We start from the raw sequence: 14,428 nt of genomic DNA, 5'->3' as shown, positions 1-14,428 counted from the left end.
AATAAATAAATAAATAAATAAATAAATAAAACACAAAACACCTCAACAATGGGCAACTGGTAAGATGTCCTATTGTGCATTTCACCCAGCATAATCCTGACTAATCAAACAGTATCCCAGATGATTCTTACAATAAAATGCTTTCCTTTGTGAATGCTGGACCTTATGATTTACAAGAACTGTTTAATCAACACCATTTTTTATGCACAAGCACAGTGTGTATTAACAAGCACTTCCAGCTTTGTATAGATAATTTGAATGCCTATTCCTGAGAACATCTACCTTCACAATCTTCAATTTGTGCCTCGGGCTGGCTCGGTAAAACACAGCTGTCTGAAAAAAAATAAAAGCTTATTTTATTCAAGTTAATAATAATAATAATAATAATAATAATAATAAATTAATCTCCTTAGATGTGAAATTTTACAAAGGACAGATTATTAAAACGTATGGCACAAATTCAGTGACAAAACTTAATTACTTCTCATATCAACTATTTGCACTAGATGGTGTTTAAGGCACAGTAAAAAAAAAGTTTCATAGCTCGGTAGAGAAGATTAACAGAGATTCCACAAATGTCAGGGATGTAATGGAAGCAAAACTGTGACACTATTTAAAATAAAAATAAATAAAGTTGATAACAGTTCACAGTAACTAAAAACTTTCAACATATGAACGTTTCATTTGTTTGTGCGCAAGTATATTATTGCAAAAGGATTGCTAAAACTATTTCATGAATATAACAATAAAATAAATGACTGTTCAAAAAATGAACATATAAAAGCCTGTTTTTCCTTACCCTTGGAACTACATGTGACAGCTGATGAACATCCATCTGGTCAACCTCTTCTCCAGAAATTGACAGAGATCCTTTAGAATACAAACCCAATCGGCTAGCTGCAGAAAAATATCAAAAGTGTGAAAAACAGGTTCTCTTTTTGCCAATGACATAGTATTTAAAAAAATCAAATGCCAATCAAACACATTACCTGTGTAAAAGAACTACCCATCTACACAACAACAAAAATGATTATCCAGACTTTGCTAGGATGTTATGAACTACACCGTGTAAAATTTTTTTTTTTTTTTTTTTTTTTTTTGTTCCTGGGTAGTAAGTGTTATTTCCTAATTGCTTATGCCTCAAAAGTATAGAAAATGGCTATTATTCCCCACAAACTTTGCTTTTGTGACCAGGACAGTGATATTTCAAAATATCACTATTTCCAATGGGAAAACGGGCAAATGTGTGTCTTTTCGTTCACATAAAGTCAGAAAAAAACAACATATGAATCCAAATTAACATGTATTTATACTAAAGTAATACAACAATGACTACAAAAGATTTAGAAGTGAGTAATTTTTCGTAAATACAGTATAATCGTAAATCTCGAAAAACAACTCACTTCTAGATCTTTTGTAGTCATTTTTGTATTACTTTAGTATAAATACATGTTAATTTGGATTCAAATGTTTTTTTTCTGACTATGTGAACGAAGACACACACATCTGCCCGTTTTCCCATTGGAAATAGTGATATTTTGAAATATCACTGTCCTGGTCACAAAAGCAAAGTTTGTGGGGAATAATAGCCATTTTCTATACTTTTGAGGCATAAGCAATTAGGAAATAACACTTACTACCCAGGAACAAAAATTGTGTTACATAGTGCTATGTACACTGTATTGCTGAGGTTGAGTAAATACAGTATATTTTCAGTGTTAATCACTTTTTATCATGCACTAAGACAGGCCCTAAACATTGGTAACTATGAAAGAGTAAATCAAAATGTACTTCAAATATTATGCCACTATGCATGAATGAAAATTTTTTAAAAAACAATGTTTCTGACATACTTTTTCAGTATGTGTTCAACAATGAAAAAAAGGTTTTGTTTGATTACCAATGGAAACGGCAGTCTCCTTGGAATCTCCAGTTATCATTTTGATGGCAACCCCTGAGCCAATCAGTGTAGCTACAGCCTCTCTCACCCCTGTCCTTGGAGGATCTATAATTCCCACCAGACCCAGGAAGGTAAGCTGGCCAATCTTCGGACCAGAAGCAAAGGCAAGTACTGACGAGAGGAAAAAATAATATATACATTTCTACCACCATCACTGTCATTTACAGTTTGAGATTAATTACCCCCCCCCCCCCCCCCCCCCCCCCCCCAAAAAAAAAAAAAAAAAAAAAAAAATCCAAAAATAATAAAAATTCAGAACACAAAAAGGTTAACAGTTTACTTAAACATTAAAACCAAATGCACAGACCTGCTGCAGGGTTAGAAACTCACGCTCCCTCGAATTAAATCGGATGAGGACAAGCTGATGTCTGTGTCTCAGTAGTCCTCTGGGAAAGTACTTAACAAATGTACTGTACACACATATTCTCACGTTCAAAGTGTTGCATTAAAAAAATGCTGGGAAGTCAATTTTCTACCGGGGTGTAGCAGTGGTGAATAAGCATTCATAATGTTTACAAAACAGTCACTCTGAACTGAAACCTCCCTTCATCTCCCCTGCAATGCCAACCTCAATGACGTTTTATGTTTGAGTTCTCTCTCTCTCTGCGCAGGATGCAAAGTTTATTGGGTGTTTGAATTTACTGAAACATGCTGCATCCTTCACCACAAAAAAAACCACACAACTGAAAAATGTCATAGTAGCAAAAAGGGCCCGGTTGTACTATCAAGGTAAAAAAAAAACAGGCGACGTTTTACTTAAATTTTCAAAATTAATAAATAAACAATTACCATAATGAACATCATAATATGTTGCTTAAAAACACAATAAAACAATATATTCATAATAAAGTTATGTTCTGATCTATAAACATCAGTAACACGTTTGAAGTTCGGGACTCTTTGTAGCTTGGTGTTGTTTACATTCTCATCAGCATACTTTAAGTGATTGGAAGCTGAAATCACTTTTTTTTTTTTAAATGCTTGATCAATGATAATCAGTTAGTTTGAAAACCAGGCTTTAAAATCACTGATAGTAGGTGCATAGGCAGCGATTCCCTGAGTGCTCCGGGGCTCAAGCACCAATGGATGAAAATAAGATCCCGCATTGTGCAAAGAAATCACTTGTTCTGTCAAATTACAGTGCGGTTGCTTCACAATCAGAACTGTTATTGCAGCATTTAAAAAGAAAAACATTTACTAGCAGCTCTGACAAACTGGAAGACAATCCTTCACATATTCAAATCAATTTATACAAAGTCTTTCTGCGTTTCCCTCATAACTGTGTTAATTTCTTAGGAAAATATAATGGGTACTAATCCTTTGACGGATGTCTACAGTTAAATATATTGTCAATTCAGCTGCTGCAATAATGGCTTACCTCGCAGTCCTGCAGATCCCATGTAGGTCTTTTCTTGCTGATACAGTTCCCTCTGTTGTTGGGTAAGCGGCAGGGTGAGCCCCTTGCTATTATAGGTTGTGCAACAATGTATTACTTGTTCATAGGCGCCCTTCATAAAGTATGTCTCAGGCTTATCCTATAAAAATAAAAAGCGTAAATGTTATCACCCATACAGTGTGAGCAAACATATTTTTGTAAGAGCATGGTTACAATATTTGTTTTTCAACATAAAAATCTAATTTGACATTAAGAAACCAACCAACATTACCATTTCAGATAAACCAATAAGTTACAATATGTAACAACAAATCTGAAATTATAATACTACACATCTTTTATTCAGGATACCAACCCCCTTACAATTTGGATATATAGTAAACAGAGTAGTTACAAATAAACAAATAGCTTTCTTTTTTACATGTTCAACATTATAAAATAAAAGTATAATAGAACAAGTGGAAAGCTTTTTATTTGTTCCACATGAATAATCTTCATCAGTTGCTTCATGCAACAACAGTATTTCAGTTTATTGTAAAAGAATAGCCTACTGTACCTGCTGGGTTCGGTGAACGCATTTGACAGCCATCCACTTTTGCTCTGAGCTGAAGGGGTGTTCAGCCCGTCTAATGTGTTCTTGCTGAACGCCATCTAATCCCATCTAAAGCAGATAAAAAGTACAAAAAACAAATGAGACATGGTATTCTGGTGAGCTGAAATATAAATAAATAAACGAATAAATACATTTAAAACGCAACGTACCTTCATTGCAAGAGCAATTAAAGCTCCCTCTGTAGGCCTTCCTATTAATGTATTATTTCTAATAACGGCATCATTGCAAATACACCCCGCCTTAAAAAAAATAAAGGATTATAATAATATTCAAAACTTCAAATCTACAGACAAGTGTAATTAAAAATAATTATATTTTACATACCTCCACTACTTTACATATAGATGAATTGGAAAAGCCATGTATCACTTCACCATCTGATATCACCTCTCCTGAACCATTGTATCCAACTCCTGTAACCTGCAGGGCAAACGGTGACATTTTATTGGTTCCATGTATAGACATGTTTCTGTTTGTACTGAAGGAGGAGTATACAATTATTGTCATTGTATTACTTCTGCCAGTTTTGTAATTTTATTAATTTTGTTGGCTTCAGTCAATCAGGGTAGTGTGTTTATTTTTGTTTAAGAAGTAGTTACCTCTAGTCTTAAAGAGTAAATAGCAGGGTTCCAAAATGTAGTGTTATATAGTGTTGCTACAATTGTTTCAGTAACGTACATGTAATTTTTCTTTTCATTGTTAACATCCTGACAACTTTTTACACTTATAACTTTAAACTGTTTCAAAGCTCTTTTCAAAGATCTACAGCTTTGACCAAAAGTTTTGCATCACCTAGAATTTTAGGATTGAGACATAATTTATATCTTATTTAACATTGTGCAATCAAAGAAAACTACAAAATGACATTGTAGAAGTCTACCAGAAGCCATAATAGTAATACGATACTTCAGGTTAAATTTCGAAATGTCCCATTTTAAAATTTAAGTATAAGAAAAACCACAAAGCGGTATGCAATTCAACATGTTAACGTAACATTACTCAGCAGGCTTCACTTGAAGCAAACTTTGTCAATTCTATAGTGATGCAAAACATTTGGCCATAGCTGCATGTAAATGTGTCAGTGAAACATATACATATTCATATGTACAGTATGTATTTACATGAGGACAGAATCCCTGTATATTATTGCCTCTGCTCACAAGTATTTCTGACAGCACATTGAGCATCGTTTTGCATGACTTACTAAAATTTGTTTCACAATTTCTGGATTTAATGTAAAGCATTATTTATAATCTTTCTTTATTTCCGTGTGACTTTGGATTTTGCCTGCTTTACACTCACCTCTGCATGGAGGCCATCAGATGTAAATATATGGGTGACAGTCATTTCATTCTTGGTCAGTGTCCCAGTTTTGTCAGAACAAATTACATTGCAACAGCCTGGAGTAAACATCAAAATCAATTATTGGAGAACTGAATAATGCAAAAGAAAACAATACCACTGTTTGACAGATTTTTTGACAAAGACTTTTTTTATTTGTTTAGGTTTCTTTCTATTTCCCTACAGTCTCTTAGAATTGGTCTTTTGTGACTGGGCTTTTGTTAATTATTTTTATTATAAATTGCATGGTTTTATTATTTTACAATCTGAACCCAATTGTTGCACTATGTACAGATGTATTAGTTGTATAATATAATTAAAACATAGTCCAATTCTTAGGAACGTGTACAGCTTTACTACTGCAAAAACAACAATAATGTTACATGCAATAAAAGCAAACCCTCTCAACTCTTAGCTCAATGGCTCCAAGTAGAAAGTGCTGTGTTTCAGAAAATAATCATACTTAGTGTTTCCACTATTGGTAGTTTCTTTACAATAGCATTCTTCTGCACCATTCGCATTACTCCCAGTGCCAATGTCACCGTCACCACAATGGGCAAGCCTTCGGGAATGGCGGCCACAGCCAAGCTAAAATAAAGTAACAAATATAACATCAAAAGGTGTTATTTTCATTTAATTTTCAAGTTTTCGAAGCCCAACCCCTTGATGCATTATATATTGTTTTCACTTCCTTGGCTTCTTTTGTTTGGTTCCCGAAGTCAGCGTTTTTCAACTCGCTGAACCTAATTTACATGTGAAGTTTTGCCCATCTCATTAGCATATGGAATTTGGTTACTATGATGTGTTTTTCTATCATAAATTATTCTTATTTAGGTAAAAACTTAACTGGCAGTAGCTGGTGACGTTTCTAATTAAATCAGTTTTGTTTAACATATACAGTACTGTGTTTTTCTTGTTTACAGTTAATGTAGGATTAAATACAAATAAAAAATTCATATATAAAAGCTGCATTTATGCATTAACTGGCCACATATGCCCAATATATGTGTAGCTTATGGCTTGTGTTTGCTTACTACTCAAGTTCAGAAAACTATGCTGCATTAATAAACAAACCTGGAGAAGATAATTCTGAAATAAGGTGTAGTGAATTAGATACCCAATTTATTTAAATATAAATTAGTCTCTAGTCGCCTACTCAGGGATGTCAAAATGTAACAAATAAGACATACCATATTTAAGTTCTGGATCATGTAGAGCTCCGATTACCTTGACAATAACTGACATTCACACAACGTGTCAGAAATATAAAACAATAGTTTATTTAAGAATAAAAAACTAATCTAATATCAGAGAAAGGAAATGCCACCGATTAGACATATGCGTGAATAGCATACACTTAATCGATTTCATAGTCAAATGATTATAACAACCATAACATCATTAGCATACGTGGTTAATATACTAATATTAAATTATGGCTGATCACAAAGTGTCTACTTCGCATTAGTATTTTCAACACTAGTCTCTCGTTGTAATTGATCATGTTTCACATCAAAAGGCACAATAATTAATTCAACTTCCCATTCAGAATGGAATCCAACATTCCAGTAACTAATTTAGCAAATTAGTTTTACAATGTTAATTTATTTAGTTTAGACGTGAGCTACCAACTAATATGTTATCAACCTCAATTGATTACACATTTAAATTAAATGAGGCAAGGTTCTCTGCATTTACCATTTTAACAAACAAAATACATTTCTTACACACTAAAAAAGTTATATTCTATTCCTAGAATAGTTTACCCACTAACTTGATAGCATTTCCTATAGTTAATTTATTGAGTATAAAGTATTTAATATGCTAAATACTTATCGATTTTCAACAAAGTCAATCTTTGTTGATGAACACTGCAAGCCTCTCTGGATCTGAAGTTCCAGTTAAAGAAGACAGTACTTTGTTTGAAGTACGCATTGTATTGCATCGGCTCGCAATAAACAGTTATTTTTGCTCAATCAATCGGCTTGTCGATTTTGAAATATCGCAGCATTACCTTTGTTGTCGCTGGTTTTCAAACTGGAAATAGATCAAATCTGACGTAACTCAGTTCAGATAATGCATTGCAACTGGAAAGTTATGTAGTTCGTAGAATAGTGATGCACGAGTCGACCCGAGACTGGGGGGTTTGGGTTAGATACATTTACATAAACTTTGGGTCGGGTTGGGTGCGGGTCAACATTAACTTGCAACTGTTTATAATGTCATCCATAAATAGTGTTGAAATAACTTTGAAATAACGTATTACACTGTATATTTCTAAATATTGTAGTAACAATAATAACAATAGTATTTTTTCAGTCTACTGGCTTAAATTGCCATCTGCTGTTCTCCGATTACTGCTGGGCATGTGCGGTAACAAGGAAATGGAATGAACCGATTTCCATGCGGTGTAGTCAAGTTTAACGTTGTTAAGTTTAAAAAAAAAAAAAAAAAAAATTCATCTAGCAAATTCTTACTAAAATAATGCCTTCTGAAATGGAAAACATTTCAGAAGCCAGTGGGACGCTATTTTGTTCCTCCATAGCGCTGCAAAGTCATGAACTAAATGAGATACATAACTGCCTAATGATACTGTGTTAATGAACTTTTGACTACGGACTGTTTATGGATGACGAATAATGGATTTTGGATGTCGGATAAATTGACGGTTGAAATAGTGTACTTTCATGAACATGATACAGACTAAATGTTGAACAGGAGTTTTGGGATTCATTATCTTCATCATGCATCGAAAGGTAAGCCTGTATATATTTTAAATATATTTTACACTTGTAAATAAATGATTGGTTATAGCTAAATGCAGGAGTTATAATATGAGTAGTTATAAAACAACAGTAATTAAAAGGGTAATATCACAAAACTGATAGTTGCGTCGGGTTCGGATGAATATTAATATAACCTCAATTGGGTCGGCTCTGACTGTGTTTTGGTGGAGCCCCAGAGCCTTAGAAATGGCTTTGTAACCCTTTCCAGACTGATAGGTATCAAAAACTTTTTTTCCCCCAGAGGTCTTCAGAAATTTCTTTTGATCGTGGCATGATGTGCCTCTAGAACCTGTGTGCTGACAACTTCACTATGATGGTAATGGCCAAAGTTAGTCAGATTTATATTGGGCAGGGCTGGCCTGATTGCTAACCAAAGTATTCAAACAGCTGACCCGAATTATCCCTTTAATTGGGTTGAGTTAACTAGGGGGGCAATAACTTTCACACCTGAAGATTGCATGTTTGATTACCTTGCACACCAAACAAACGAAAGAAACACCAAACTTTGGTGTCATTTTTTCTCTCAGACTCCCTCAATATATATATACACTACTACAACCCACAAAAAAGATCTGACCAAGTTCAAAGTGAAAAATGTGCAAAAATGCAGCAAATCAGACACAGATACTTTTTCAGGGCACTGTCCCAGCCACACATCAATTTCAACAAAATGCCCTAGTCAGTACTGCTGAAACACTGAACCCCAATGATTCTTCTATTCAAGGAGAATAAAGCAGCAATCTCTCTCTCTTTTAAATAAAAATGGTATTTGTATATTGCCTCTAAACCACTGTGTATAAATATTTCACTTGTTCAGCAGCTGAAAGTTTACAGTCTGACTATAGTTTAAAAACTATCATCCACCTGTACACAGGCGTGATTTCGATTGAGCTAGTTTCCACTCTCATATTAGGTGCGGCTGCATTTTAGTAACAGCAATAGCAGCTGGATGAATAGTTTTCAGTGTTTCATAAAGTAAATCCAGACTATCCTGTGTATAGTTTTGAATCCAAAATGGATATATTTTGTACTTGCAAAAGAGAAACTAAGGGAAAAAAACACACAATAAGAGTCTACAGAAAGGAGACAGCACATATATACAAACGTCTAACAGTTTTATAAATGACATCTTGCTTTTGAGATGACTCACCTTACACCAATTGTAAACATATCAAGTATATGCTTTCCTTGCATCCAACCAACAAGCATAATGACACCTGAAATAGAAACAAAAAATTAATTGCATAAAACAGACTAAACAAAGTCCTATATATATGATGGATGGATATAAATAATAAAATGAAAGTACTGCCCAACCTGGATAAAATAATCACTCTATCAAGGGAAATGTAAAGTGTACACAAGAGGCGTTCATAAGGATCGTTATATAAATACATTGCAGTATACCACCTGGTATACTTGACCTTTGAGAACAGTAACACACAAATGGGTATTTTGTATTGGCCATGCTGCAATTAGGGCTGTTAAGCGATTAAATTGATACACTTACTACATCCATCTAATTTTGATTTGTTATATTTTGAGGCTATATTATACTTAACTGTAAATAAAATTATTTAAAGTATTTATTTAACCAGGACATGCACCAATTGAGACCGTCACCAAAAATTACTAGGAGCAATAATTTAGAAATTACAAATACAACCAACACAATATCACACTTAGCTTGATTCATGGGCTTGCAGCGGTCCTAAATTTCTGTCAAAACTGGAACGTTTAATTTGTTGTTGTATTGTTATTGTCTGTAGCAGAAGAGCTGCTTGATTTAAAAACTGGAAATTTAAGATCGGTCTTGAACAAAAATGTAGTTTTAGTCTGCTGCGACGAACAGGAATTTAGAAAGCAAGATGTGTGGGGAAGGAAAAACTAAAACGGTACCTATGATGCCAAAGGAATACAGGGAGAGCTGTTTTCCAAGCAAATCCATGCTTTTCTGTAAAGGGGTTTTGGGTGCCTGTTAAACAGAAATGTTAATAATAACAAATAAAACAATTTTCCTTTAAAATGCATAATTTAATATTCACATAAGATATGACTTACAATTGTATTTATAAATGCTTTACTAATTTAGTTCTCCAACATTTTTTTTTTTTTTTTTTTTTTTAATGTCACGAGAACACCTCAATGGAATTATAGCCTTAATATTGTGTGATGTGTAGTCATGATTAAAGTTAAATCACTCACCTCCTCAGCTTGCATCATCTTGAAAACCTCCCCGAATTCAGAATTTTCCCCTGTTCCAATAACTATTCCCTAAAAACAACGTATGAAGGAGAATTTAAATGCATGCTACCGTCACCCAAAAAAACTCTAAATTGGCACATTTTTAGGACATTAATTCTGAAAAAGAATGTTAAAATTAGTGTTGCAGCATATCATTGACATGGCCAGTGGGTAAAACTTGAAGTACTGTATATGTATTCTCAGGTATGCAAATCAAATTACTATTGTTTTTCTATTGTATTTATTTAAAATTTAATATAATGCAAGGTAAATTACATCTAAAAATTGTATAGATGCTATGCAAGTAAAATGTAGACTTTATATGCACAATCTATATCATTGATATGGCCAGAGGATTGGCTGTGAAATGGAAGTTAACTTAGAAAACCATAGTACAGTGTACAGCTATGTACACTATGTATCTAAAACATTGGCGATGAACACAAAAAACACCACGGATCTTCTCCTACTCATAGATGAGGGTTCTGTGGTGATGGGAGAACATCATATGTTGACCTGATCAGGAAACTAATCCTGCTCTGTTCCATTGTCCATAGATCTTGCCAGCCGATATTGCGTTGCTCCACATTCTCCCTGCTTGGCCTGGGAAACTGCCTTTACACACCTCATCCTCTCCTCCTGCTTTTGAACCTTGTTGACTACCAGCTTCCTCTATTGAGCTGAGGCTGCTTTGTGTAATGTAGGAGGAGCTGAACTGAGACCAAGGCCTCCTCTTCCATGCTGTACTTGCCCTACGATATCACCAATATGAAGGGCAGCCTTTGCATCTTCCACAGCTTCTTTTGCCTACCGCTTTCTTTCAGTTTTCAACACAGGTGCTGTCTCCCTCATACATTCGTCGTGTGAACCAATGTCATTTCCAATCGAACCCTGGCGTAATTAAACTCCTTGGTTAGAGCCCAGACTGGCAGCTGCAGTATCCCTTTACCATACAGTCCCACTGCTGAGACAGCATGGAACTCCTAACCAATTCCTGACGTATGAACTGATTAACACTTCCAGCTTCTCTACTGTTGTCAAGGAAACCTCATACAGTGAGTGGCCACAGAAGTCTTGGGAGTAGACCAAAGCACCAGAGTTTAAGTTTGCCCGTTAAAGCGCTGCTGTCTATACTCTTCAGCCCTTGGACTGCTTGTTGTCTCACTTCTCCCACACAAACTGTGTCCTTCAGGTCCCCATCAATCCATCTTCCAAGACTTTTCATAGGCTTCTCAGACACTGTTGGTATTGCCTCACCGTCAATGTAGAACCTCTTATCTGCTACTTTACCTTTAATTATAGAGATGCTCCACGACTTGGTGGGCTTGAATTTGATTCGTGCCCATCAATGTTATTGATTAGTTTGCCCAATAACTGATTAGTGCCGACTATGATTGCGATGCCATCCATGTATGCTCTAATTGGTGGCAGAAGCCAAGCATTCTGCTCCCACTACCCATTTTGACACCCTAATAATTCATTCCATTGCCATGGTAGAAGCCAGTGCAGAAATGGTGCATCCTGCCATTATTCCAATTTCTAGACATTGCCATGTAGTGATGAATTCTGAAGTTGAAAAACTAAATTGCATAACTCTGAAGTAGGCTTTCACTAAGTTTGCTATTGTCCTTGGCACACTGAAAAAAATCAAATGTTGCCCAAAGAAGCTCATTTGGTACTGAACAGTATGCATTAGCTAAATCCAGGAATGTCACACGGAGCTCCTTCCCCTCCTTTATAACTGTTTGAATTTGTACTGCCAGATCACACTGGTGTACTCTAAGCATCCTGGGAATACCAGCTTTCTGTGCTTTTGTTAAATTTTTATGAATGTTTAAAAGCTTTGCAAATGTCAGCGTTTAAACCATATCTACATACACATACACTTTATATTACATTCTGATACTGACAGCCCTGGTTAGTATTTAAGCAAATAAACCATAAATAAGCAAACAACGTTTTAACATCACTGTGATACAGTGTATTCTTTCAACACACAAGTATCACTGTTTACCTTCAGGAGTAAAATCAACAATAGGACTTTAATATCTGAATTTGATGTCATTATATAACATGCTGTTACTGAATAATTGCTACTGATTTTAAAATGCATATTTACTTGATATACATGCCTGAAATAGAGCAGGATTGGTTGCAGCCTTTGTGCGAGTGAGGTTTTAGTTAAAATACAAATATATACAAGTTTAAAACATGATAGCTATTTTAGGTAATGCAAGCGATAACTGCATATATTGTTTGCAATGACATAGAATAGCTAACAGTCCGTTGTTTTTAACTGTTTCGTCTGTATTAAAATAACTAAATAGAGTATTTCCTTCTCTGATTTAGCAGGTATAGCTAGTCTTTGGGTCGAGTTGTTCCAGAGCACGGCCATGTTCAGGGTATGCGCGTGTGCCCAGCTGGAGCACTCATTGTAGGCAGTGGGGGAGGTCAGTTTGCATACAAATGTTTTACACTATGTGAAAAGGTTTTAATTGACATTATGAATTTTAATAATGGTTAAAAGAAATGTAGATCGTACATTTGTTTCAGGTTTAGGTCAATAGGGGTCCTGTATAGAAATGTATGTATTTATTTAATGTCTATAGCTTTGGTTTAGTCCTGTGGAGGGGCTAGTGAGGGAAACAGGTATTCAGGTTCCTCAGGATACAGGTTCCTCAGTTATGGGAGAGAGCTGTAGGGGATAAGAGCCATATAAGTAGTTGAGTACTTGGTGCGAGTCTGTTAAAGCAAATCAGATTAGTGATTTTTGTAGGAATGTTTTTTTTTGTAAATTTTCTTTATTTTTTTGTTTAATTTATATTGCTTTTTGCAAATAGTTTTCTTTTGTTTTTGGAATTATTTCTTAGCTTATTATTATTACTATTATTATTATTATTATTTTCTCAAAATACTTGAGGCCTCAAACTCACTTTCTTTGAGCAACCAGAAAAGTTATGACTTACTTGTTTATGTGCTGCACCCTACATTAACCTCTCGACCCACTACATTACAAATCGCAAAGTAAAAAACAAACACACGTACACATCAAACACTATATTGAAATGTTTATATTTATGGTTGTAATTGAAGTTGCTAGCTGAGATATAACTATATACATACATATTATTACACATTTTTGAATTGTATAATGTTTTTAGAATAGTGTTCATTTAAGAACAAAAATAAAACAGGAACCTTAAAAAAAAAAAGAGACAAACATCACCCACTGTACAGCACTAACGCAAAATGGCTACAGGAAAGCGAAAGCGAGTTCTGCTTATAATTGGAAAAAAAAATGGGATATACTTTCACTTCTGGTAAAGGCAATTACCAGCGATAAAATAGCACAATATTTTGGAGTTTGAAAAGAGCACTGTGAATGACATTAAAAAGTCTGCCTCAGATTTAAAAGGTTGTGGTCTTTGATAGTACGGGTAGGATTTTTGAGATCTATTGTTGCCAGAGACAAGCATTACAATTTCCAAGTAGTGGAAACACCCATTCTCCTCTACATACTGTGCTAGTGTACATGAACCTGCCAAACATTGCCACAAGTCCTATTTTAAATGCTAAACTAACACACAATCAATATATCAAGTAATTAATATAGCATTTGCCTTTTCGTGCATTTAATTGTACATGGTGAAATAATACTAAATAAAGTGTTCAAATTCATGTATCCACACAATTACATTAAAATTGTAAAAAGTGATGCCTGGCCTACATGTTTGAAGTGAGACTCAGGAGGTCCTTTACTAGTGCAGTAGTTCCAACATACAAATAAAAACTGTACTAAACAAAATGGCCATTCAGTCCAAAAGCTTACAGAATAATTTCAAGTGAAAAAAGCCTTCCACCTATAGAAAGATTGGGGAATGGGGTCCACGAGTCTGTGGTAATTGCAACTTTTTCTCCCTTTAAAAGTTTTGTATGAACAGCTACAGCACTATTTTCTTTCAGTTTTTCCAGCCTCGCAGTTATTGTTTTATGGGTCAGCACAGTAGCGGGATAATCTTACATCGACTTAAAAACTGCTGCATTTACGATTTGCACGCACTGTCCTCATAGGGGATAATGTAATCACG

At 34.7% G+C, this 14,428-nt stretch overlaps 1 protein-coding gene across 5 annotated transcripts in view; it reads right to left on the bottom strand.

Moving 5' to 3' along the window:
• Positions 1–14,428, bottom strand: part of LOC121313008 (calcium-transporting ATPase type 2C member 1-like) — a 47,055-nt gene that overhangs the window by 13,959 nt on the left and 18,668 nt on the right. For all 5 annotated transcript variants that reach the window (XM_041245091.1, XM_041245094.1, XM_041245092.1 and 2 more), the window contains exons 9-20: positions 10,302–10,370; positions 9,996–10,071; positions 9,247–9,313; positions 5,774–5,898; positions 5,272–5,369; positions 4,294–4,389; positions 4,119–4,208; positions 3,913–4,017; positions 3,339–3,495; positions 1,901–2,071; positions 800–897; positions 283–333 (exon numbers count right to left, since the gene is read on the bottom strand). In XM_041245091.1, coding sequence (XP_041101025.1) covers positions 283–333; positions 800–897; positions 1,901–2,071; positions 3,339–3,495; positions 3,913–4,017; positions 4,119–4,208; positions 4,294–4,389; positions 5,272–5,369; positions 5,774–5,898; positions 9,247–9,313; positions 9,996–10,071; positions 10,302–10,370 — 1,203 coding nt within the window. The remainder of the gene's footprint in view (positions 1–282; positions 334–799; positions 898–1,900; positions 2,072–3,338; positions 3,496–3,912; positions 4,018–4,118; positions 4,209–4,293; positions 4,390–5,271; positions 5,370–5,773; positions 5,899–9,246; positions 9,314–9,995; positions 10,072–10,301; positions 10,371–14,428) is intronic.

The sequence above is a fragment of the Polyodon spathula genome, chromosome 3 (assembly GCF_017654505.1).
Source record: "Polyodon spathula isolate WHYD16114869_AA chromosome 3, ASM1765450v1, whole genome shotgun sequence".
In the NCBI taxonomy this organism is placed as follows: Eukaryota; Metazoa; Chordata; class Actinopteri; order Acipenseriformes; family Polyodontidae; genus Polyodon; species Polyodon spathula.
Note: the sequence above shows the minus strand (reverse complement) of the source record. Positions and strands in the feature narration are given on the sequence as shown.